Source organism: Peromyscus californicus, unplaced genomic scaffold (assembly GCF_007827085.1).
Source record: "Peromyscus californicus insignis strain IS unplaced genomic scaffold, ASM782708v3 Scaffold_18__1_contigs__length_77618521, whole genome shotgun sequence".
NCBI classification, from domain to species: domain Eukaryota; kingdom Metazoa; phylum Chordata; class Mammalia; order Rodentia; family Cricetidae; genus Peromyscus; species Peromyscus californicus.
In genome coordinates this window covers 11,743,903-11,768,585 of record NW_026294480.1, presented here as the reverse complement: position 1 = coordinate 11,768,585, position 24,683 = coordinate 11,743,903, and the positions used below count along the sequence as shown (strand labels likewise).

The 24,683-nt window shown below is 47.9% G+C and overlaps 2 protein-coding genes across 5 annotated transcripts in view; both read right to left on the bottom strand.

Moving 5' to 3' along the window:
- Positions 1 to 23,000, bottom strand: part of Trio (trio Rho guanine nucleotide exchange factor) — a 313,159-nt gene extending 290,159 nt beyond the window's left edge. The window contains exon 1 of one of the 4 annotated variants that reach the window (XM_052743040.1): positions 22,844 to 23,000. In XM_052743040.1, the coding sequence (XP_052599000.1) occupies positions 22,844 to 23,000 (157 nt within the window). Of the gene's footprint in view, positions 1 to 21,820; positions 21,936 to 22,843 lie in introns of those variants that run through there. The other 3 variants (XM_052743043.1, XM_052743042.1, XM_052743041.1) reach the window with 3 other exon arrangements.
- Positions 13,990 to 16,329, bottom strand: LOC128113384 (60S ribosomal protein L30-like). Its single transcript, XM_052743044.1, has one exon. It carries the CDS (start codon positions 15,822 to 15,824, stop codon positions 15,477 to 15,479), a length of 348 nt encoding a protein of 115 aa, XP_052599004.1. The 5' UTR covers positions 15,825 to 16,329; the 3' UTR covers positions 13,990 to 15,476.
- Positions 23,001 to 24,683: the final 1,683 nt, after the last annotated feature.

Here is a 24,683-nt window from a genome sequence, read left to right as displayed (position 1 = left end):
CAAATTTCCAAAGATAGATTTGAATCTACTGGTGGGTGGTCCTCTTTTAAAAAAGAAAAAAACAAAACAACAGCAACAACAACAACAAAAAAAACACCTCAGGATAAACCCAATAAAAGAAATTACAATTACACTTGGAAACATTTTTCTTACCACTGCACTTGGACTTACAACAAACCAGTCACGCTGCATTCCACCATGTGTTTTATGAGAATACAGCAAACACTCCAGTGTAATAAAAGGAACGTCGGAGGCTTGATAACTGCCCACAAGGGAAGCCAGTGTACAAGAATTTATAAAACAGGCCAACTTCCTCTCTGAGACTCCGCGGCAAACTCACAATACAACCCAGGTTTCCCGCCTTTCTACACACCACTCATCTTAGCCCTGTTAACGGAATCTGGACCCAGTGGGGAAGAGACTCACATACACCGAATGAAGAGGAAAGAGGTCTTAAAAATGCAACTCTTGAACTGTGAAAAAATAAATCTGCAGGAAGAAGGACACAGTATAGGTACCAGCTAGTTTGATACATGCTAGTCACTGGGGTGGAGGGAACTTCAATTGAGAAAATGGAGCGGGGGCATTTTCTTGACTGATTACAGATGTGGGAGGGCTGACTATGGGCTGTTGGTCTTGGGTGCTTTAAGAAGCAGGAGGAGCAAGCCCTGGGGAGCAAGCCAGTAAAGTCAGCAGCACTCCTCCATGGCCTCTGCATCAGCACCCCCTCCAGATTCATGCTTTGGAGTTCCTACCCTGACTTCCTTTCATGAGGGACTGCGATCAAGATGTGGTAAGCTGAGATGAACCCTTTCCTCCCCAAGGTGCATTTGGTCGGGGTGTTTTATCACAGTAACAGAAAACTAAGGCAGGATAAAAATGAAAATGGGAGAGTTTCCATCGAAAATGGAGAAACAAATGAAAAAGGCGGCCATGGTGCCCCTGAAATTATAACAGAGGTGGTGAACACAAGCAGGCCAGGACAGCTCTCCCCAATTCTGCCCAAAACAAAGGCCAGGAAACTGAAAACCACGCACCCACCTCAAATAACACAACTAAAAAGCAAAACTCGACCAGCAGTGGTGACCAAGATTACCTTCTGAGTCGATTCTCTGGGGACACTAGCTGCAAGGACACTGGCCGGCCTTCAGAGCTGGCCATCAGCCAAGGCTTGGGAAGGAAGTTGTGGAGACCTCCCCAACCCACTGTCAAAGCCTGCCCTAGGAGGACTTCAGACAGACTTGGTTTCTTGGTGACACTTCGAGCAACACATCTGTATTTCAATACATTATCCCTGGAGTAAAAGATCGATACTCATACACAGTGACACGAATTTAGTGTTTCAAACTGCAAACACAGCAAAACCATGGCTCCCACAATCAAAGTGACCAGCAGCTGAAAGAGTGGGAGAACACGATATGCACACATATGCACAGCACTAGAAAGCAATGCCCCAATAATACAAAGTCGGCTGGCAACTCTACACAATCAACACAGCCCTCCTGAAATCAACCATAAGGGGAAAATGAATAGTTCTATACCAAACTATATAATTGCTACTATGTGGCCAATCCATGGACATGGATCAGAGAGATGGCTCAGCAGTGAAGAATGGCTGCAATGGTGCACGCCTTTAATCCCAGCACTCGGAGGCAGAGCCTGGCGGATCTCTGTGAGTTCGAGGCCAGCCTGGTCTTCAAAACAAGATCCGGGACAGGTACCAAAACTACACAGAGAAACCCTGTCACCAAAAAAAAAAAAAAAAAAAAAAAAGAAAAGGAAAAAAAAAAAGAACACAGACTGCTACTGCAGAGGACCCAAGTTCAGTTCCCAGGACCCACATTAGGGCACTCACAACTACTAATAACCCAAGTGGTTTACTCTTCTGGACCACCTCTTCTGGACTCCTCAGGCTTCTGCACACATTCGAGACACACACAGAGATACACACACACACACACACACACACACACACACACACACACATTCACACAATTAAAAACAAAATACATTTTTAAAAATACTCAAACCCATTGGAGAATGGCCACCTTTTAAAAGATGGTATGTGTGGGGTGTGGTGGTGCACACCTTAAATCCCAGCACTTGGGCAGGCAGATCTTCGAGAGTTTGAGACCACCTTAGTCTACACAACGAGTTCCAGGACAGCTAGAACTACATAGTGGGACCATGTCTCAAAAAGACAAAAATCAAAAAATAATAATTAATTAATTAACTAAATTAAAAGATAGTATGTGTTGAGAACCTCTCAGGGACTCACCTGTGTGAGAAGCACCTACTAGGAGACTATATAAACTTTCCTAAAGCATATCTCTTACATTCTGCTCTGTAAACCATCCATAAAGTTCACTTACAGAGCAGACACATGACACCTGAGGACCCAGCCTTCGAACCAATGGTAAAGCACTTTGCTAATCTGAGTTATGAATATTACACCTGTGAACACAGCCGCTTTCCATAGCTAGTCAGGCTTCCTAGAAATTTTTAAAAATATTAGAACTCTAAAAACTTTTCCAAGGATTCCTTAGGGGCCTGGCTGACAAATCCTACTGTAAGTTCTTCCTGACCCACAGGGGCTTGGATACACTGGTACCAGACGACTGGCCCCGCAGATAAAGGCTTACTCAGGGAGACCTGCAAGGCCTAACTTGTTCTCTAGTCACCAGGAAAAGCAAGGGTTCGGAGTTCAGGGAGAGAGAAGCCCACGACACACTCCTTGGAGACAGTGCTGAGTAAACGGGCCCTTGCTGTGCAGGTTCGAAGTCACCTACTTCCAGGGACCAGGTACTCATTCCAGGCCCACCACCTGGCCTACTGGTGTGGGCACAGGAGGCCCTGGTAGTCCTGTGGCTGTTCCTGCTCACCCAGGCATTCCCAGAAACCACCATGTTCCTGGCAAATCCCATAAACAAGGTTGAGAGTAGATGCTGGTCACTCCTCCTTAAAATACTCTTTCTTTAAGGAGTTTTTGAAATCCTACTTAGTAGAAACAACATGACCTACTTATGAGAAAAACTGGGTTGGCCTCATACCTACGTGCATCTTTAAAGGGCCCTGTGGCCTGCTCTCGGACTGACATAAATAAAGCCTCAAGGGAGGCAGGAGGAGTGAGGCCAAGTCCCAGAAATGGAACTGAAGTGCAAAGAAGAGGAAGACAGAGAAGGGCCTTGAACGATCTTGACTGACTTACAGAACACACTCCTATAAAAATATTCTCCAAGAGCTCAGACATCTTCCCAGCGCTACTGCTCCCCTAAGATTACCTGTCCGCTATGTGATCACTAAGACATGGTCACCCAAAACACAGCCATAGGCAATGAGAGCTCAAATCTTAAAGGAAACCTGGTAATAGAGGCTTCTCCACGATCTACTCACTGTGACTGATCCACCCTGAGGATCAATCAGCAAAGACCAATCGGGTCCACAGTGCACCTGCCAATCAAGAGTCGGAAGCCCTGGCACAGAGTGGACTGTAACTCATTAGCAGCAGCAACAAGAACGAGCAAGCAGGGGACATTCTTCCACCAACCTTCCATAAGCCTCCCCCTGAACTCCTCATCTACAAGAACATGCTCGCTCGCTCACTCTCTTCCTCTCTTCCTGCTCCCACAAAATTTTTTATCAGTGAGGACAGACATCATATCATAAAATGTCTGGGACTTTTGCCCAAGTCTGCTGATTCAATAGTTAACCACTGAACACCTGACTCCCAAGACAGGAAGGGAACTGGCCCCCCAGATCGGGGATACAACATCCCTTGCTCATTCCCGAGCACCAGGGGCACAAATAGGAGGAGATTCACGCTCAACAGCAAGTACAGTTTGGAAATAGAATATCAAGGAAAAAACGTGTGCTAGGGCAGAGGTGAGCCAAAATCATTTTCAAGAAATAATGCAGTTTAACAAAAGGGACTAAATTACTCCAAAAAAAAAATGACAGCCATCAGGTTTCTGTGCTAAACCAAGTTCACCAGGATCATAACAAATACAAACTGTAATCCCGATAACACTGGTTAAAGAGGTAAGTTCAAGCAGAAGGAGAGTGAGTCCAGTGACTGCCAGGCGATGAGGCACAGGAGTAGAGACAGGAGGAGGGGAGAGTGGTACAGACTCTGAGGAGAGGAAGTGTGCAGCCCCTCAGAAGGCACAGCTCTCCTCCCAGCTGATAACTGTGCTGAGGGGCTGACACAGAATCCAGCAGACTCTAGCAGGGGCTCTCAACCTCCCCAGTGCTCCGACCCCTTAATACAGTTCCTCATGTTGTGGTGACCGCCAACCATAACATTATTCCGTTACTACTTCGTAACTGTAATTTTGCTCTTGTTACGAATCGAAATGTAAGTATCTAATATTCGGGAAATCTGATATTTGTCCCCTGTGGTGGTCGTGACCCACAGGTTGAGAATCACTGTTTTTCAGTAATCTCTCTCTAAATTCCTGGGGGGGGGGGGAACGACACAACATATGGACCTCCTCGTTCTGCCTCCCTGCTCTGTGACTGGCCATGCATGAGTGGATCAGGTGACCTACCAGGTCAAAGAGAGAAGATAAACACAGGAGAAAGGAAACACTAAGAGAAAATAAAAATAAAGTGTTCATCCTGGGAAGAAAAGCATTCAGCAAGCTAGTGTGAGTGGGTGTGCCCAGCAGCCCCTGGCCACTCTGCTCTGCTGCTGTGTCGCCTCTGGAGGCCAGAACGCCCAGGCACAGGCCTAAGAACGACACCACCAGGCAGAGTCAACACAGCTCTCAAGAGGGGTTTCTGACAGCTTTTACAGGGCCTGGGGCCTCTTGGGAAAGCTTACTTCCCGGCAGAGAAGGCATTTAAGAAGGGCAGAGGCAGCAAGAGTGACCTGTGGGTGAATCACTCTCCTGAATGAGGAAAGTCCCTTGGAAAAGTAGATGAAACCCTGAGCCCGAGAAAGAATGGTGGACAGACAACTGTAAAATAAAATGAAAACATGGCTATAGGGCGGCTAAGCTAAAGAGGGCAGTGTGGGATCAGAGAGACCAATGGAATTCACCCACTTTTCTTCCCAGTCCTTTGTTTACTGGCAACCAGGGTCCTCACCATTGCATATCCACAGACCACCATGAAAAGGCCGTCCATCCTGCCTCGGCCTGTGCCTGATGCACAGTTCTCCGGGGCCCTACATGCTGTTGATATTTTGTAAGTCACTCGACATGTAACCATACCTTTATTTCAGGATATGAAGCCCTGTGTAAAAAGGTGCATTTGACTTACACACACTGCGAAAGTCTTTCCTGTTGAGGAGCTGACAAACAAGGGAACGACCGAGTGGAAAGGCGAGTCCTATCAACACCAGTGGGGCAAGAGGGCGAGCAAAGGTTAACAGTGGTCTAGTTGGCTGAGAGGCCACTGTTTGGATCTTCCTGAAGTACTCTGCGGAAAGGCAGACACAACAAAGCCACCAACTTTTACAACACCAATGACCTCTCAAGTCAGGCATGCCAACATCTGGACAACTTCCCTCTAACTCACTTGGACCGGCACTGGCCCCTTCTGCTGCAGCCCCGTTAGCAGGCAGCCCAGCCAACTTCGCCAAGGGGTGTGTCATGTTCACCCAAGAAACCATGGCTGACTCCCACACTTCCCTCACTCTAACAGCTGAGCCTTTCTGTTAAAACGGTTTTCCAGATGAGTTTTGGTGACGGGCTGCAGCGGCTTCTTTCTCTGTGCAGCTTTGGAGCCTTTCCTGGAACTCACTCTTGGCCTCGAACTCACAGAGATCCAACTCACAGAGATCCGCCTGCCTCTGCCTCCCGAGGGCTTTAAAACAATGTTTCTATCGTTGGCAGGAAAGTGTCCAAAGACAGAATCACCTGAATGAGTCACTGTAGAGAAGAATTACTACATCCAACAGAGGCAAGCTACAGATCTCTGCTGATAAGATGGGAATCCAGTAGCAGAAAAACAGAACAGAGAAGCAAAAGGCCCTTCCATGGGCAGAGGAGCAATCAACAGGAACTCAGAGTCAGACATCGGCAGTGCAGAAAGGTCTGGAGACTGCAAAAATTACTTGTTCATTCCTTTAGCAAATAATTATTGATGGATGACACACAGTAAAACTCATGAGAATGAATGCAGGAAAGCCTATAAGATTTCTAAATATGCCGGGCAGTGGTGGCGCATGCCTTTAATCCCAGCACTAGGGAAGCAGAGGCAGGCAGATCTCTGTGAGTTCAAGGCCAGCCTGGACTACAGAGTGAGTTCCAGGAAAGATGTAAAGCTACACAGAGAAATCCTGTCTCAAAAAAAAAAAAAAAAAAAAAAAATTCTAAATACATTCAGCACATAAGAATCTACAACTATATTAATAATGACCAGTGCTTCAAACGAAGTTTTTGTTTTTGTTTTTGTTTTTTTTTTTTTTTTTTTGGTTTTTCGAGACAGGGTTTCTCTGTGTAGCTTTGCGCCTTTTCCTGGAACTCACTTGGTAGCCCAGGCTGGCCTCGAACTCACAGAGATCCGCCTGGCTCTGCCTCCCGAGTGCTGGGATTAAAGGCGTGCGCCACCACCGCCCGGCCTGTTTTTGTTTTTTTAAGTGACATTACAGAATTATCATTTCCTTAGTGTGGAGTGTTTTCAGCACCTATCCACTCTCTGTAGTCATGGTAAAAATGAGAAACAACGGGCTCCACAGAGTGTCTGTGCTATCTGCCAACTCTGTCAAGCTCCCTCAGAAAGAGCGTTCATTTATTTATTTATTTATTTGTATTTTATGTGCATGGGTGGTTTTCCTGCATGTATGTCTGTATGACGGTGTCAGATCCCCTGGAACAGGTGGTATAGACAGTCATGAGCTACCATGTGGTTGCTGGGAATTGAACCTGGGTCCCCTGGAAGAGCAGCCAGTGCTCTTAACCACTGAGCCATCTCTCCAGCTTCCAAGACCACTGTTTTTATGGGGAGGCACAATCATCAAGAGGTTATGTCATTCCAGGACAGAACAAAAAAAGGTTAAAAACCTCAGAAAGACCACCTTACAAAAGTCCCCTTTACTCGGCTGATCATATATGACAACACCTTGGAAATAAATGTATTGTCTAAACCTAAAATGGTCCTACAATATTCTTTCGCCAACAAACCTCTGCAACCACATCTCAGTTTCTATCAAGCCAGGAGATAAAATGATCCCTGACTAGCAGGCGCTGGTGGTGCTCTTCTAGAATCGCAGCACTTGGGAGGATGAGACGGAAGTATGGTTTCAAGGCAGGCAACCAAGGCTACACACTGAGACCTCCAAATCAAAAAATCCACACACACACACACATTTCATTTACCAGATACATATACATGTCAATATACATATGTGGTGTGTGTGTGTGTGTGTGTGTGTGTGTGTGTATACACACACCTCCCTGACTAGTGCTATCAAAATAATAAGTGAAGGATCTGAGAATGTAGCTCATTGCTGGGGTGCTTGCACAAGATCCTATGTTTGATTCTCCAGCATCAAAAATAGTAATAACAAGAGAAAGAGTGAAATTTATTTTTAAAAAAAGCATAAACTGAAAAAAAATACAAATTGTATATGTGTTCTAAGGGCAGAGTTAAAAAGGCCATTCCAAGATGCCTCAAATACTCCCCCACCCTACGTCACCCCCACTTGTAACTGCGTCTACGGCATATATTGCCCATTTCAGACCTTCCCGTATGAACTCTGTCATCTCCACAGTAAAAGAACAAAGAGCTGGCATTTGCGGTGCTCCGAGTATCAGTATAACGAATCTGGGCCGGGAGAACGTAGATGACAAGCCATCTGTTCTGATAATTTACGAGGTGATGGCTCCAATCTCCTTCAGAACTGTGCAGCATCTCTATGGCAACTATCACTTCTTAGTTTGGGGGCCCAACTGTGTCTTCTCCTTCACAAAGCATGTGTGCCTCATAGATGGCTGCACTCAGGCTCTTCACTTGCTCCAGGTACACTGATGGAAGGGGTCTACAGTGCACTCATCACACCTTACTCAGTACTGGCTGTGCCCTGCTAGTGTGTAAACGTCTTGTTCCTAAAGGATATGGGTATATATAGCATCTAGAGCCCTGGTCCTCAGTGTGGTCATATTGATAAGGGATAGAACTTTAAGTGGTGGAGCCTAACAAAAAATCCCCAGGTCACTGGGAGCACTGCCCTCAGAAGGGATTCAGGTAGTTCTCCTGAGACCCTGAGTTAGTTCTCATGAGAGAAGTAGCCATGGAGAGTGAACCTGAACTCTGAATCACTTTGTCTTCCTGTCTTGCAGTGGGATTTCCACTGCCTGCATGGGCTCTCATCATCTGCTAGCTGCCAAGATGTGAAGCAGTCAGGGGCCCTCTCCAGAGACTGAGGTTGGAACTTTCAGCTTCCAAAACTGTGAGGTAAATAGACACATTTTCCTGATAAGTACTGGCCTCAGATGTTTCTTTATTATAACATAACTGGACAGATATATCCCCAGAGCCCACAACTATCTAAGTTATACTTTAGCATAGCCTAGAGGACCTGTCTACATGTGCATCTGGATTACAGATTCCAGGGCGCTATCCTAGAACTAGGTGGAGAGTGCCTGTGTCTTAAAGTCCAGGTATGCACTTAAAGGGAATGTGGGTATAAATCAGGAAGGAGCTGCTCGCTATGCTTCTGCTGGGAGCTACAGTGGGATCAGAGGTCCCAGCAGCTCACACTCACAAGTCAAGGAATAACTACAACACAGAGGAACCAGGGCTGAAGTCAGCTGTACACAGGTGCCATGCAAAGACCAATGGACCACAGGAAACACGCACAGAACAGACATGTGCAGCTTCCCAAAGGCAACAGAGCTTGTAGCAAACCACAAAGAGGGAAGGACCAGCAAACGCAAGCAAGAAGTACTGGGTACAGTGCAGGGCATGCTGATAGGGCAACAAGTTCGAGTCTCCCTGGAGCCTGGCTCTGCCGAGGCTGGGGAGAGCGGACCAGGTCTGCGGCTCAGACATCCACTGGCCCTCACAGGCATCTCCATTGCAATGCAGCATTCAACACAGCGCAAACAAAAGCAGGCGCTGGGGATGAGTGGGGCAAGAGAACAGAGACTGGTCCTGCCTGGTCTACACTGCCGCCTCAGCCTAGAGCAGAGGAAGGCACCACTTCTACCAAGCAACGTGTGAGAAATGAGACCTAACACGCCATGTCTTTTTAAGAGCATCTCAAAATTCATTTTCACCTTGAGGGCAATTTCAATTACATAGTCTGTGCTCGCCGATCATCTCTTTAATTTTAACTTTTACATTATTCCCCAGCACATTTTAAAAGGAGGCCAAAACAGAACCTGCCTAATCATCTTGCCTCACTGGACTATAAACTCCCACTGGACAGAACATTATTTTTGTCTTCTCCAGCTGTATGGCACCCGGCATACTGACGCTGCTCAGGGGATAAACAGCTCATTCATTACAGTGTCATGTATATTAAATAATGCCCATAAAGTCCTTTGAAGATGCAAACCACTTCAAGTGCTAACGAATGCTAAGCTAGGTATTTGGAACCAAGAAACACCAATGACAGAACATGCATCTCAGGAAGGTCACCGCCCAACAGGAGGCACTGTGCTAAGAGGCTCTGTCCCTAAGCCTCTGGCCCCTTTGCAGGTCCTCTGCACAGCGGATGCCCTCCGGCCTGCTTTATGTGCAGTTAATGTATACACTAGAACAGAAAATGTCAGAGCGCTGCAAAGAACAAAAGTCTTGGAGCTTCACTTCTTTCAGGAACCATGCCCAAAAGCAATTTCAAAGCCTCACAAAATCCTGTCTTCCTCCTGAGATCCCTGCTTTCAAGTGAGGTTAAAATACACTGTACAGAGTGTCAACTGTACCGAGTGTCACCTGAACTCCATAGCACGTACAATGAAAATTCCTGCCACTGAGTATATATATATGCCTGTCTGCAAATTAATGGTTTCTGTTTTGGGATCTAAACCGATACGCCATATCATGGTCCCCATGCTGAGTGAGCAAAAGTGACTCCAATGTGTGGTACATAAGCAGCGCTCGGGGAGGCATGGCTGTGATATTACATCATGCTAACACAGCAGAAAGCTGCTTCTGTCAACTTCCCCACAACTTTGTAGGAAACCCAACTATGGCCAGTTTCACCCTACTTAGCCATGCCCTTCCCTTCCCCAAAAAAACAATTCACTGGGTCTGAGACCATCAGTAGGAAGGAAATTCTCTTCATTTGACACTTACTAAAAAATGAATCCAAGGTCTACAAAAGTCTAAATATGCCACCACATTGCAAGCAGAGGTCAGATCAGGTCCATAATCTCCTGTCAAATAGAGTGATTTCCCCCCATTCCAGGGAACAAAGAGGGAGCAGGAGAGAGCTCCCTAGACGGGATCAAGTCACAAGACAAAGTCAGAGAGGGAGTCACTGCCAGGAAAATGCTGCTTTCCCTGAGGACTCTGGTCCACCCTTCCTAGGAGACGCTGTTCACTCAGTAACCTCAAGCCTGTCCCAAAAGTCTTCAAAAAGAGCCCGGAGAGCTCTCTTTCCACCTGCATTTGTCTGGATTATCATCACCTTCCTCAAAGGGCATCACAGAAAACACCCCAAAACTGAAGACACCTGAGCATCTACCATCCAGGCTCCTTTCTTTCACTGGTTTGTATTTAAGTATTATAACACTCACCTCATTTAAAGAATACAATTCAGTGGTTTTCATATATTCACTGCTGTGAAATGAGGACCATTCTCTAATGTGGAAACATTTCTACCACCTCCCAAGAGCCCTCCCCCAAGAAGGCCTGGCCTGTTAGCAATCATCCCACCCTCAGTCATGACCTTCTACTCTCCAACTTGACTAACATCAAAAACTTCTTTCTTATAGTGTTAAGAAACCACTATCCTTTTCTGACAAAATGTTTAGTCATATGAAGGACTTCAGGAGGTACAGCAGCCAAATTTCCCAGAATGCAATATAACAAGAATGAGAATATTTATAGAAAGACCAGAACACAATATATGAAATTAAGCCTATCTCCCCAAATCAAGGACCAAAATTCCACATTATGATTTAATGCAAAAATAATAATCATTAAATAAGTAAACAATACCAGAAGAACAAATACTCTGCCCATAACACACAAACCTCACCCATCGTTTTATGATTTCTAGAACTGAGTGCATATACGTGCACACACATGTACACACTCACATCCTTCCCAGAAAGCACACACTGAACCAGGAGTACACTGCATCACATTTACCACAGGTGGTCTCTGGGAAAGGTCAAGTGAAGGCCGCCAGCACCGCACCTTCAAGCCATGACGCCTGACTTCAAGCGGCAGAGTGCACTGGAGTCCTGAGACAATATGGGCCCAATCCGACCTCATCCAGTTCACAACCATTCTCCCTCCAGCTCCTACACATACACCTCATAGGTATTCTTACTGATCTAACACTTTCCTTCTTAGTTCTTCTCTCCAGCAATTAGTGTACAATGAGAGGAAGATGATCAATTTTCCCCCATAATAGGTGTCATTTTTTTTTTTGTTTTTTGTTTTTTTGTTTTTTGAGACAGGGTTTCTCTGTGTAGCTTTGCGTCTTTTCCTGGAACTCACTTGGTAGCCGAGGCTGGCCTCGAACTCACAGAGATCCACCTGGCTCTGCCTCCCGAGTGCTGGGATTAAAGGTGTGCGCCACCACCACCCGGCAGGTGTCATTTTTTTAATAGAGGTTTTTTTGGTTTTTTGAGACAGGGTTTCTCTGTGTAGCTTTGGAGCCTATCCTGGAACTTACTCTGCAGCCCAGGCTGGCCTCGAACTCACAGAGATCCACCTGGCTCTGCCTCCCAAGTGCTGGGATTAAAGGTGTGCACCACCATCACCTGGCATAGGTGTCATTTTAATAAACTGTATCTATCTGAAATTAATCTCTTTCCTTCTCGGCCACTCCTGATTTCCACCTCTGCACTTCAGCATCCTGGGAAAGCACGCTGCAGATGGAGCTGAAGATCACGGCTTCATCTGTTTGTTTGGATGACTACCTGACAAAGCCCTATGTGGAACGAAGGCTGACCAGGACTGCTGAGCACCATTTTCAACGTGAAGATAGACGTGTGTGTGTTGCCTTGTAGAGGCAAGCATTCTGCAACTGCTTCCTGCATGTGAGGTAAGAGAGCCAGACACCTCACCATCCAAGTGGAGTCACAAACATGGAACCAGCAAGACAAAGCACCCTGTCAGCCAGATGCCGGATTCTAACACATGGTTTTCTTACGGTTAGGTGCAGAAAGAGACCTTAGTATAAATGCAACTGTGTAATTATGTTAAGTGTGTGTTTGGTTATGCAGTATTTATATACACACTCATGAGCTCAGTCCACTGAGAGGCTGTACAGGCAAAGAGCATACTTAGTGCCCACTCTGCTAAATGAATCAGTAATATCAGGACTGGGGAGAGGAAAAAAACAAGATGATCCTTGAACTATTTATTGTGCCATGAAGTGAGAAAGAGCTAAAAATAAAATAAAATGATGGAGACAGGTCACAAAAGATAAAGGAGCCAGCCTGAAGCCACTGCCCAAATTGCAGACAATTTGAGCATCAAAGAGACAACAACAGCAGGGCTATAACTAACACAATGCACAGAAAGCAGCTCAGGAGGCCGTGCTTCCCACCACACACTCAGTTAAGCAGAAGGAAAGCCTCTTCTTTATGGTGGGAAAACAGTAACAAAGAAAAAGCACCATTCGGCAAAGCATGGAGTAACAAGTAATTCAGACAAATCAACAAGAGTCGCCACAACTAACCAACGGAAAAAAGGAGAGAAAGGGGGTTTTGCACAGCCTCTAATTATCTCCCCACAAAATGCTAAGGAATTACAGAGGGACCTGGAGTCACCACCTGAACCAAGCAATGAAAGTGACACACCACACTGGAACAGCTGGATGCAGTGGGGCAGCTGGAGGGCAGGGAGGCAGATGGATGCAGAGGAGAAGCTGGGTGCAGTGAAGTGGCTGGAGGGCAGGGAGGCAGCTGGAGGGCAGGGAGGCAGCTGGATGCAGAGGAAAAGCTAGATGCAGTGAAGCAGCTGGATGGCAATGAAGCAGCTGGATGGCAGTGGGGCAGCTGGATGCAAGGGACATGCTGGATACAGTGGAGCAGCTGGATGCAATGTTGAATCTGGATGGCAAGGGGAAGCAGGGGAAAAGCTAGATTTGGCAGTGAGGCAGCTGATGTGGGGGCAGCTGGATGACAGTGAGGCAACTGGATGCAGGGGGCAGCTAGGTGCAGTGGGATTGCTCCTAGACATGTGTTATGGGAAGCCCTCCTGACAAAAACCGCTCGGCCTGAATCTAATGAGTACATCTCAACTGACAGACAGTCATCAGTACAAACATTCAATAGCATCAAGGTAACAGAGAAGACGAACTAAGGAGACGGTCTCATTAACGGCATCCATGGAACTATAAAAGCTAAATGTAATAAATACATGGCCCTAAAATGATCATGGACCATCATTTTTTTCTTAATTAATTAATTGTTAAAAGGGCATTTCTGGAACAAACAGAATTTTATTAAGTTGGTAGATTTATGTGATGTTATTGTACTCACAAAATACAGTGCTACAGACCCATAACCCCAGCACCAGGGAGGGCAAATCGAGAAGATCACAAGTTCAAGGCCTTGCCAGGTTACTTAATGAAATACTGTCTCAAAAAAAGTAGTAACAATAATTTCCTGATCTTCATCATTGCATCAGGACATTTTCCTGTTCTTGGAAACACATACAGAACCATTTAGAGCAGTGGTTCTCAACATTCCTAAAGCTGCGACCCTTGAATACAGCTTCTCATGGTTTTTGGTTTTTTGTTAGCTTGTTTTTGTTTTTAGTTTTTTTCAAGACAGGGTTTCTCTGTAGCTTTGGAGCCTGTCCTGGAACTCGCTTTGTAGACCAGGCTGGCCTCGAACTCACAGAGATCTGCCTGCCTCTGCCTCCTGAGTGCTGGAATTAAAGGTATGTGCCACCACCGCCGGCTTTACAGCTTCTCATGCTGTGGTGACCCCCAATCACAAAATTATTTCATTGCTACTCATAACTGTAGTTTTGCTACTGTTATGAACTGTAATGTAAATATCTGATATGTGAGCTAGGTGCTACCCCACAGGCTGAGAACCACTGATTCAGAGGCAATAGGCATCATTACCACATCTGCCACTTACTCTCGAATGGTTCAGAATCAAAATAGTACATAAAGGATGTATCTAAATCCACACAGAGACAGACAAGGCAAACAGTGAAATGGTAACAAGTAGGAAATCAGAGGAAAGCTCTTCTTTGCCGAGTATGAGTTCTGACTTCTCAAAATGGTTTCTTCCCCTTCCAAGTAACTGTAACTTTAAATGTAATTAACACTGAAGAAACAGCCAACTAAACATCCTGAATAGGCAAAAGTAACAATGAAGCTACAATTCAATTAAGCTGTTGTGGACCTGCCCTTTGTATTACCTTTGTTACTTTGAAATAAAAGACTTACTGTAATAATGGGTCAAAAGTAACCCACAATTTCACACTAAACAGCAGCTCAATTCTGTTCTCTTAATTCTGGAAATTGTTAAATGCTAAGAAGTAAAACTGAAAAATTTTGAAAATCCGGTAAGGATCATACTATCTATCAACTATGAGGAGACCAGAAAAAGTGAGGCTGATGAACACCAACCTAACAAATAGTAGAGCCCAAAACAAATGCCCAAGAATTGCCTCACTAAAGAGATGGAAGAAATGAGCCTCCTCCTGACCACTGTATCTCAAGAGAGTCTGCTTATACATGAAAAACGGCAAAGGAAGAGTGGAGACAACACAATAGCTCTACACAGACAAGCCAGGACGCCCACAGTCACTTAGGAAAACGGCCCCTCCAAAGGAAGCTCCCAGGCCTCTGTCCGCCTCATGCCCGAGTGTTCTCTTCCTAAGTTAGACAGGAAGCCTGAGGGCTCATTACAATGTATAACATGGTGATGGCCTAAGGAACATCCCTGGTGGGTTCGCCCTGCCCTTCCCACCCGGCCAGCACTGCCTTTAAAGCCACAGACATTTCCCAGCACTTAGATCCAAGTCCAGACAGCCAAAGACATGGGAACCACACTTCAATCAAGACTTCCCTGTAGTCTGCAACAGATGTGAGTTGAATAAAACAATGGGGCCATCACACTTCACTTGGATATCTGCAGCTACTTGTGTTATCTGTATAAAAGCAGCATCTCTTGGAATTAGGTAAGAAAAAAGAAACAGAAACTAAATTACAGAGCCCAAACAAACACAGGGAAATGCTTGCTATATACTGAAATCTTTCACTCAACTTTATGTGGTACTGCACTGCTAAATTATAGCTTTGACCATCAACACCCAAGGATCTATGTATTAATTTTTTTTAAAGGAGCTCTGGTAAAGTTTTAATAAAGGAAAACTTTCCTGGTTTACTTTTCACCAGTCTGTTCTGGCATGCTTCTAATAATATCAGAATCACCTGGGTCAATGACAGCCAGTGTGCATACTTCGCAGGATTTTCCATATGCTGTGCCCAATTCAATGTTATTGCTACTGTAGTGATGGACAGCAGTTTTAGCCAACAAGGCATAGTATTCTATTTCAGATTTCCTCAAAGCTGGGCAGTTGTTGGCGAGGATAACCAATTTCGCTTTGCCCTGTCCGATCATCTTCAGAGTCTGTTTGTACCTCAGCGCGTACTTTCCACTTTTCGTAACAAGTTGAAGCGTAGAGTTGATCGACTCCAGAGACTTTTTCGTTTTCTTTGTGGCCACCATCTTCCTGCCTTAGGTGCGGGACAGCCCCCAAGCAAGACCAGCCACCAAGATGGCTGGGGAGCGAGAAAGCCTACGTATTAAATTTTAAAATGATAATCCAGACTCTGCAGGATGCTATATACAGTGGTCATTTTACTCTCTCCCTCTATTAGGAAAATAAAGGGAACAGGTGTCTTTATAGAGGGAAATGGGGCGGGCCATTCACCCTCAGAAGCTGACAGGCTCATCTGTAACCCAAAACCACACCAACCAAATGCTGAAGAGGAGATTTTAGTCAAAAAAAAAAAGAGCATCTTACACAGGACCTGATAAATCACAGCATTGAGTGGCCAGTGGAAGAGAGAATACTAACAGACTACCAGCTTTTCCTGGAGGGCTGGGCTGGAGTTAAACGGCTCTTGTGTGGTAGATTCAGAATAACAGGTATGCTTTTGAGTCAAATTCTCACTCTCTCTCTCTCTCTCTCTCTCTCTCTCTCTCTCTCTCTCACACACACACACACACACACACACACACACACACACACACACACAGAGAGAGAGAGAGAGAGACAGACAGACAGAGACAGAGACAGAAAAATGAATAAATTGAAAGGTATTATGGGGTCAGTGTAAGAAGAGGAAGTGGAACAAAATAAAGATGGAAACCAACAAAGAAAAAAGTACCCAAAACTCTTATCTAAAAATACTGGAGACTGTCCTTTACAGGTGAACTGCACATGTGAATTATACTTCCAAGTTCAGGAACAGCTGTTTACTCTATGGTTACAGATCTTCTGTGGGGGAGATATGGACACATTAACAATTCACTCACTCCTCAGAATGAGAAATGGGTAGTTGCAAAGTTAGAAAACACAGGGATACTCTATGGACAGTGGGGCAGGACAGCCGGTCTCTGAAAGCACCATTCATCCCTAGAAAGCCTTCTTCCATGCCAGGCGTGCCGGGGCTCTGCAGACCCTGCTGCCTGCGCTGCTCTGTCTGTACTGTCCAGCAGCCAAGACCACCGAGAGGGACACTTAGAGCATGGGAAATGGTAACTGTCAGGACTGAAAGCCAAGTGACCTGTGCTTTAAGAACCAGACCTGACGTATTACTAACATGCCAGACAGTTCAAAGCCACCCTTCTCGTGCAAACCCAGGAAGGGATTTTTATTTCCCAGGAAAAACCCAAATGGGGTGATGGACTTAATACATCACACTTGTCTAGAGGTGACTTGGCAATCCCCTCCCAAGAGAATCGCAGCCATGCGATTTTAGTGATCTGAAAGTCAAGTACATTTATCAACAACAGATCTTTGGCCCCCACAGCACATGTGCCATCGGACTAACCCCTCCACAGGGGGCAAAGTCTCCGGAGAGAGACAGTTCAAGAGGCCATCCTCTTCCTGCAGCTCCACCCCAAGTGAGTCTCTCTCATCAGCTCCTCACCCCTGCGACATGCATACAAGCTTTCCCAAGAGGGCAGGAGGATCTGGATCTTAAGGGGCTTCCTTACATGGATAGGGAATAGAAAGAGGAAATTAAGGTCAAAACACAACTATGAGGGAAATTAAATGTTTGTACTATATTGACTAAGAATTAAAACTGAATATTTACACACTAACCATAAATGTTAAGAGAGAGATTTCCTATAAACAAGAAGGTCTGCCCGTGACCTCTAATACATCACAACCTTGGGAGAGCCGTGTTGGAGATACTGGGAGCTGAGGTAAAGCAAGGGTTTGCTGGGGTTTGGTGGAGTGTTGGTTAAGACAAGATTTCTCTGGGGGAAGGAGAAATCTACTGCCAGACATCAGGAAGACTCAGGGACAGAAGGCAGAGGAGACAGCCACACACCCAGGCCGGCACAGCCTTCCCCCACTGCCTTGGGCTGCTTTTATCAATTCAGAGACACAGGCATGGACCATCCCAGAATGGCTCCAGCTGCAAAGTAAAGCAGCCGCAAGCTCCCCAGTGGTCACTGCGAAGTTTCCCATCAATGCGTTCATTCCTGGCCTACTGTTCTGGAGAACAGCTCCTCAGAGGACCTTACTCCAGCTGTGGGGCCCTCCTGGTCGCTGCACCCCATCAGATTAAATAAAGCGTGCAAAGACACGAGGCACACCTGTCCTCCAGGCAGATCCCTCAATCACCGGTCAGTTCACCACATGTGGGGGGCAGAGAACAGAGAAGCAAAAACAAGGGATAGAACACCCAAGCAGAACACCCCTTCCACTGGTGTGGAGCTACTACCCAAACGCTTTCTTCACTGGTCACCGAGGACCTGTCTGCCTGCTACCGTCAAGATAATGCACTCACGGTAATAAAGACCACTCCATGGTAGAACTGATGACGGATGACGAAGGTCACCGTTGCTGCTTTCAATAGTATAACAGAGCTCACTTCTATCAACATAAGTGATTTTTTTTTCTAGGTAAGTGTGGCTATTGATTAAGAATCTGACTTTTCTCTGGAATTCTGCCAAGAGTATGAGATTAAAATTTTATCTTCTCAGTGCAGGAGTAAAGCAAGTTAGCAAAATAAATATCAGCTATAGTTTATTTAAGTTGATAACTTCAAACATTACCTCTTACTTTCAATTAAGAACAAATTCCAAATTCATCATAACATTCAAAAAGTCTTTTTAAAGCTGGGCGGTGGTGGCACATGCCTTTAATCCCAGCAATCAGGAGACAGAGGTAGGCGGATCTCTACAGGAGTTTGAGACCTACCTGTTCTACAGAGCAAGTTCCAGGATAGTCAAGGCTACACAGAGGAAACCCTGTCTTGGGGGCGGGGGGGGGGGGGGGGGGGGGGGAGCTATTAAAAAACTATCTTAGTTGCATTTTTCAACCATACTTTTAAAAAATCATAATTAAGCCACATTTCACTTTGAACATCATCACTGACTTCATTTAAAAATCTTGGTGAAAAGTTTAAAGGGTTAAAATAGCTTCAGCTAAATCTTCACTTAAATCTTAGTTAAATTGCAAATGGGAGAAAAATACAATATCCCACGTCAATAAGCCAGTTTGCGATGTCTCAGTGGAAAGCTGTTCTCAGTGATAATTTTACTGCTCATGTTATTTCTCGAAAGTCACTTCTGGATTGATTTACTTATTCATTTTAGATTCCTTAAATCCCTCTAAAGCAGGAGGTACACCACCTCAGAAGGAGAGGCCAACATTCACTAACATGGAACACTTTTTTCAGCTTTCCTTTTCAAAATCTCGAGGGTCCCAGGGACCTACTTCAGAACACAATCACTGTTTTAGAACTTCAATGGCCACAGCTTCCAAGCTTCAGAACGCAACTCAAGTCTGCAGCCTGCAACTTAACTGGTACTAAGAGCATAAATATGAAGAAAAGCTTGCTCGTACTCCATAAGGAACCCATCATATCAAAGCATTAAAAAAAAAAAAAAAGCACACTGCTCCCTCGCAAAGTGACACACTCAATTCTCTTCACAGAATCCTAGGAAAGCAAAGAAGCATCCAGAATAAGACTTCATAAGAAAGAAACCCAGCGTGATGGCTTCAGAATAACCACAAACCTTTGTTCTCCACACATTCATTTAACGCCAACCAAAGCATGCCAGGCAGGTTAAAAATAAAGCATTTATGTAAGTGCCCCCCCATACACACACTCTAGCAAGGTTAAATTCGGAGCTCTGAAAGAATGATTTATTACCACAAGGACAGGGACCCAAAATAGATTGGCAATAAAAGTGATTGGTCCCAGGGGCACTGAGAACTAATGTAAGCAACATCCTGGCCATGATAGGCATCCGGGAAAGAGCACCGGAGTCCTTTCAGGGTTCTCAGCCCTGGTCCCACCTCTACCCAGTTCCACTCCGGGAGAAAGTCATACAACCTCCCTGTAAGTCTGACTCCTCGTCTGTCAAATTCGGAAGCGGGTCCAGCTCAATTCTGTGGGATCTCTGTTTTGGTTTGGTTTTGAAGAAGTTTTCCTTATCTTATTCAACGTTCCACTCTGAACAAAGAAAGGTGAAGTCCAAATTCCACTGACATATGCAAAAAACAAAACAAAACAAAAACCTGCTAGCCACCCACTCAACCCACTTTAGCACCAATTGGCCTGCCAGGATATGCCAAGCTGAAGAGATCAGGATTACCTAGGTGAGTAGGGAATTGTCTTTAATAAGGCATTTAGAGGAGAATGAAATAGCAGCATAGGAAGCAAGACCTTAAGTGGGATGGATGCTGGGGGACTCCTGCCCTGAAATTCAGAGAAAACTGCAAAACAATGTGGAGGTACTAACAGCTGTGAAGGGACTACAGCATTCCCAGGAAAGGGGAACAGTCCTCAGGGGCTATCTCCCCCACTCTCTGGGGTAGACACCCAGTTCCCAGCCCCCACCTCCAAATCTTGGCAGGTGGCAGCATCTATACTCAAACACCTCCACGGAGGGAAAGAAAGTGACACAGTAGCTCATTCTATTTTGAGCTGCTCCATTAAAAAGTTCTGTTCATCCAACCGCAGGTACCAGTCTCAGTCTACGGCTACAAAAATAAAGCTCAATAAAGAAGCAAGAAGGTACAAACAGAAAAGGGCGGGGGCAGACAACTACAGCTGCAGGGCTGAGGAAGTAACGGTGAGCAAGAGAGAGAAAGCCTTAGTCTCCTCCGGCATGCTGGCAATCTCAGGGCCAGGCTCAGATACCGTGGAGAATGTTCACACTCTACCTGCCCTCCCCAGTCAATGGGAACACATTTTCCCTGTATGCACATCTTAAAGACAATACAGATGGACCTGGCAACTCATTCTCCTCAGCATTCACCTTCAATCAGCTCTGTCCTGGGGCTTCCTACCTTAACTGCCCTAGTCCATGAAGTCCCCAGCCAAGACCATCCTTACAACCACGGTGCCCCTTTGCATCCTGTACTAGACACCATTGGCCTAGATGCCAACCACTAAGATCTAGAGCAGCGATTCTGAGCTGTGCAGAGTGGAGAAAGAACTTCTAAAAGGGGTGCACACTGCTCCTGGGATGGGATAGTTCTTCTGACGCCAACCCAAAAATCTACCCTGGCTCCTGACTATGAGTCAGTAACTAAAAGAGAAGTTCGTCAAGTCACTTTGGAGGGTGAAATAAAGGAATAATGAAGTGGCATTACCTGGACAGGAACTCTAAATTGAACAGGCAACCCAGGACTACGAAAAAAAAAATAAGAGCAAGAACAGAGTGAGGAGAGGCAATCAATGCCAGCAATGTCTTGGGAATCTTGGAAATAAGCCATTCCTCAACTGTTCATAGGACATTAAGAAAGTCTAGTATCATCAGCACCAAAATAAATAAATTAATTAATTAAAAATCCATCTCTAGGGTACAAGAACCTTTCTAAAATCAAGAAGCTGAATTCTACACAAAATCTATTATTCTGTGACAGATGATAGAAAAAGAAAAAAAAAAAAAAACCAAAACCAAAAGCCCGATAGCTTCTGAGCATGGAGGAAGCATGGCTCAGTTCTGCTCTACCCAGCCAGTCACACACCAAAAATAAAACATAGATTCAAAAACTGTTAAAGCTTTCATTTGAAGGAAATGTTTTTCTAAACCTCTGCTTTCTCCAAGGACCTCACGGGAGATGGAGTGCTGGGGAGTGTATTAAATCCAAGCTGACACCACGGAGACGGAATGTGTCACGTCTAGTCATAACCAATCGGTTAAGATGAATCAAAAATAACCCAGCCAGACAAAGATCAAGAAGACAGAACTACACCAGATATCTAACGGCCCTACTAACTTCTGCCTCGCCCAAGGCTGGTTGCTTCAATTGCTAGCTCCCAGTGACCCGGATTGCCGCCCTGATCTCACCCAATTTGGGAACTGACTTTGAAAGAGGCCACCTGAGAGCCTGAGCCGTCAACCTCCCGCGCTCACCCCGGTGCAGGCCGCTCACCAGGCCCCGAGGCTCTCCCAGCAGTCCTCCGGGAGACCAGCGAACAGCCGCCCGCGCCCTCCCCGGCCCGCCTGCCTCTCCGGGACCCGACCTGGACCTCTGTCTCCAGCTCTCCAGCGCGGAGTCTGCATCCTCACTCCCGAGCCTAGCCCGCCAGGGACTGCTCTCCGAGCTGCAGTCCCCCCGGCCGCCTCCGGGACGCACCAACAGACCGGACTGCACGCGGGGACACGGGACGCGCGGACGCCAGCCCGGCTCGCGCGGGATCTGGGCCGGGCCGGGCCAGGAGGAGGCGCCGTCACCGGGGTCCCCGGGACGCCCCGTCACGCCCCCTGAGCCGCACACCCGCGCCCCTCCCGCTCGCCGGGCTCCGCGCTAGCCTCCACCTCCTCCGCCAACCCCGGCTCGCCAGAGCGGACCCCGAGCCACCCGGCACTGCCTCCAGGTCCACGCCACCCACGCCATGCCCGCGAGCCCCAGCCCTGCACCTCTCCCCAGGGCCACCGCGGTCCCAGATGTCCTTCCCGGGCCTCCCCCGGAGACAATGGCTCGACCCGCCGATCCGACCGCCACCTCAGCTCGGCCACCGTCCTCGGTCCCTGCGCTGAGGTGCGATGGCTGCCCCGTGTCACAGAACCATACGCCAAGACGAGATGACAGGCTAGAACCCCGAGCCAAAGGCACTCGCCGATAATGCGGTCGGGGGTCCAGCTACCAGCGGCCCAAAGGCCAGCACAGGGCAGAGCCCCGCTGTTCCCGGCCCCGGTGAGCTCGTCCTCCGGGACACCGGCCTCCGCCCACGCCGTCCCCGCCGCCGCCTCCTCGGCCCTCCAGCGAGAGACAAAGAGCCGGCGCCCCAACCCGCGGGGCCGTGGCCACTGCAGCGGGAGGGCGAGGGGTGTCCACCCCGGCACGAGGGGCGAGTGCCGGGAATGGCGAGCGAAGGCGCCCGGGACAAGCCGCAGCACACGGGCGGCGTGGGCAACCTGACACGCTGCCGTGGATCGCTCAGCCCCGCTGCGGCGACGGGGAACGAGAGCGCGCAGGGCTGTACCGGGCCGGAGAGCGGGGCGCGCCGGGCCGGCCGAGCGCGCGGGGCAGCCGCGGGACTCACCGGATCGGAAGAAGGCCGCGATGTCGGCCAGGTCCTTGGCGGCCTCCTCGGCGCCCTCGCCGGCGCCGCCCCCGCAGCCGGAGCCCGCCGCGCTGGCCGCCGCCGCGGGGCCGGAGGACGCGGCCGGGGCGGTGGCACCGCCGCTGCTGCCGCTCATGGCTTCGGCGGCGGCCGCGCCCGCCTCGGGCCCCGCGCCCCTAGCTCCGCGCACCCAGCGGCTGCCCGCGCCTGGCCTGGCGGCACCGAGCACCCAGCTGCCCGCGCCCGGCGCGCGGACGCACAGCCCCGGGGCGGCGGGCGGCGGCGGCGGCGGCGGCGGCGGCTCGGCCCGAGGAGCGCGCCCACATAGACGAGGACACCGCCCGGGAGCCGCGAGCCTGGCGCGGGGCGGGCGCGCGGAGCCACGGCCTCGGCGTGGCCGGCCGGGGCGCGGGCAGCGGCGCGGACACGCGAGGGCGGGGGCCCGGGCCGGCGGAGCGTCCGCGATCACGGGCGCCGGCGGCAGCAGCGGGCCTCCATCTTGCTTTCCAATGGGGAAGGAAGGAGGGGGAGGGAGAAATCACGGCCGAGGGAGCCCCGGTGAAAGGAAAGGGAGAGCAGGGAAAGGAGAGGAAGGAAAAAGAGGGGCTTCGGCAATTTCCGGAGAGCTTCGTTAGGGGCCGGAGCGTGGGCTCGGCGGGTGGGCGGGGCCTGCTGTGGGCGGGACCATGGAGGGGCGGGGCCGCGCCTGGGAGCCCGGAGGGCGGAATGGAGTGGCTGCTGGAACGTGGAGAGGGCTAGGTCTCCTCCTCCTCCAGGGCAGTTCCAAGGCTGGGAGGAGCAGGAACAAGTGTGACCGACCCACACTGGCCTAACAGGCCGGCCACTGCGCCCCCTGCCAGGACTCTCACGCCTACACTGCAAAGCGGTCCTAGCACTGGAGCGGTTTCATGATTATTTATGTCACCCGCGGGGCCGGGTGACCAGGGCACAGAGCTGGTGTGTCCCTCGCAAGCGCAGCGCTGACACGGGCATGTAGAAAGGGCTCGGTAATTGTTGAATGAGCAGAGAGGCAATGAAAACAGATTATCTGCTCTCGTCTACCGTCTCCTTGTATACAAAAAAAAAAAAAAAAAAAAGAATGAATGAATGAATGAAAAATAAGGCTTGCGGGGGAATCCCTATCTCCCAAGTGTCCTGCGTCCTCAAGCTACCCAGAATTATGGGAAAGATGATGAAGGCAGGGGAGACCAGAGGAGGAAAGGGGCCTTTAAAAAGATGCATGTCAAGTCAGCTGTGTGGAATAGTCAAATTCTGCTTTACGTCAAGGCTGCAAGATGAGTGCCATGAAGGAATGGGTGCCAGATAATTAAAGAACATATACTGGAGAAAACAGATGAACAAATTTCATCAAACTACACCACTACCTATGTTTAACGGGAGAGCGATGATTAAATGAATAACTAGTGGATAGTGGCCACCAGGTCTTTCTCGCTTGGGAGTTTTGGACAAGCAAGGGGAGTAGGCTAGAGTACTTAGTTTCCTTCAGAATAAGGATTGAAGACATAAATAAGAACTCCTGTTCAACTTACTGTAGATGTGTGTAAAGACCTACGGATGTGTGTATACATTCAAGATAGTACATATGCCTTTATCCTCTTGCCTGTCAATTGACTGGGCCTGGAGACATTTTCATAACTACCCACACACCTAGCATTTAGATCATTTAGATCGATTCTTTCTCTCTCTCTCTCTCTCTCTCTCTCTCTCTCTCTCTCTCTCTCTCTCTCTTTCTCTCTCTCTCTCTCTCTCTCTCGTGTGTGTGTGTGTGTGTGTGTGTGTGTGTGTGTGTGTGTGTGTG

Excerpts from the sequence above, each read along its gene's own strand:
- LOC128113384 (XM_052743044.1), bottom strand. The coding sequence starts at position 15,824 with ATGGTGGCCACAAAGAAAACGAAAAAGTCTCTGGAGTCGATCAACTCT.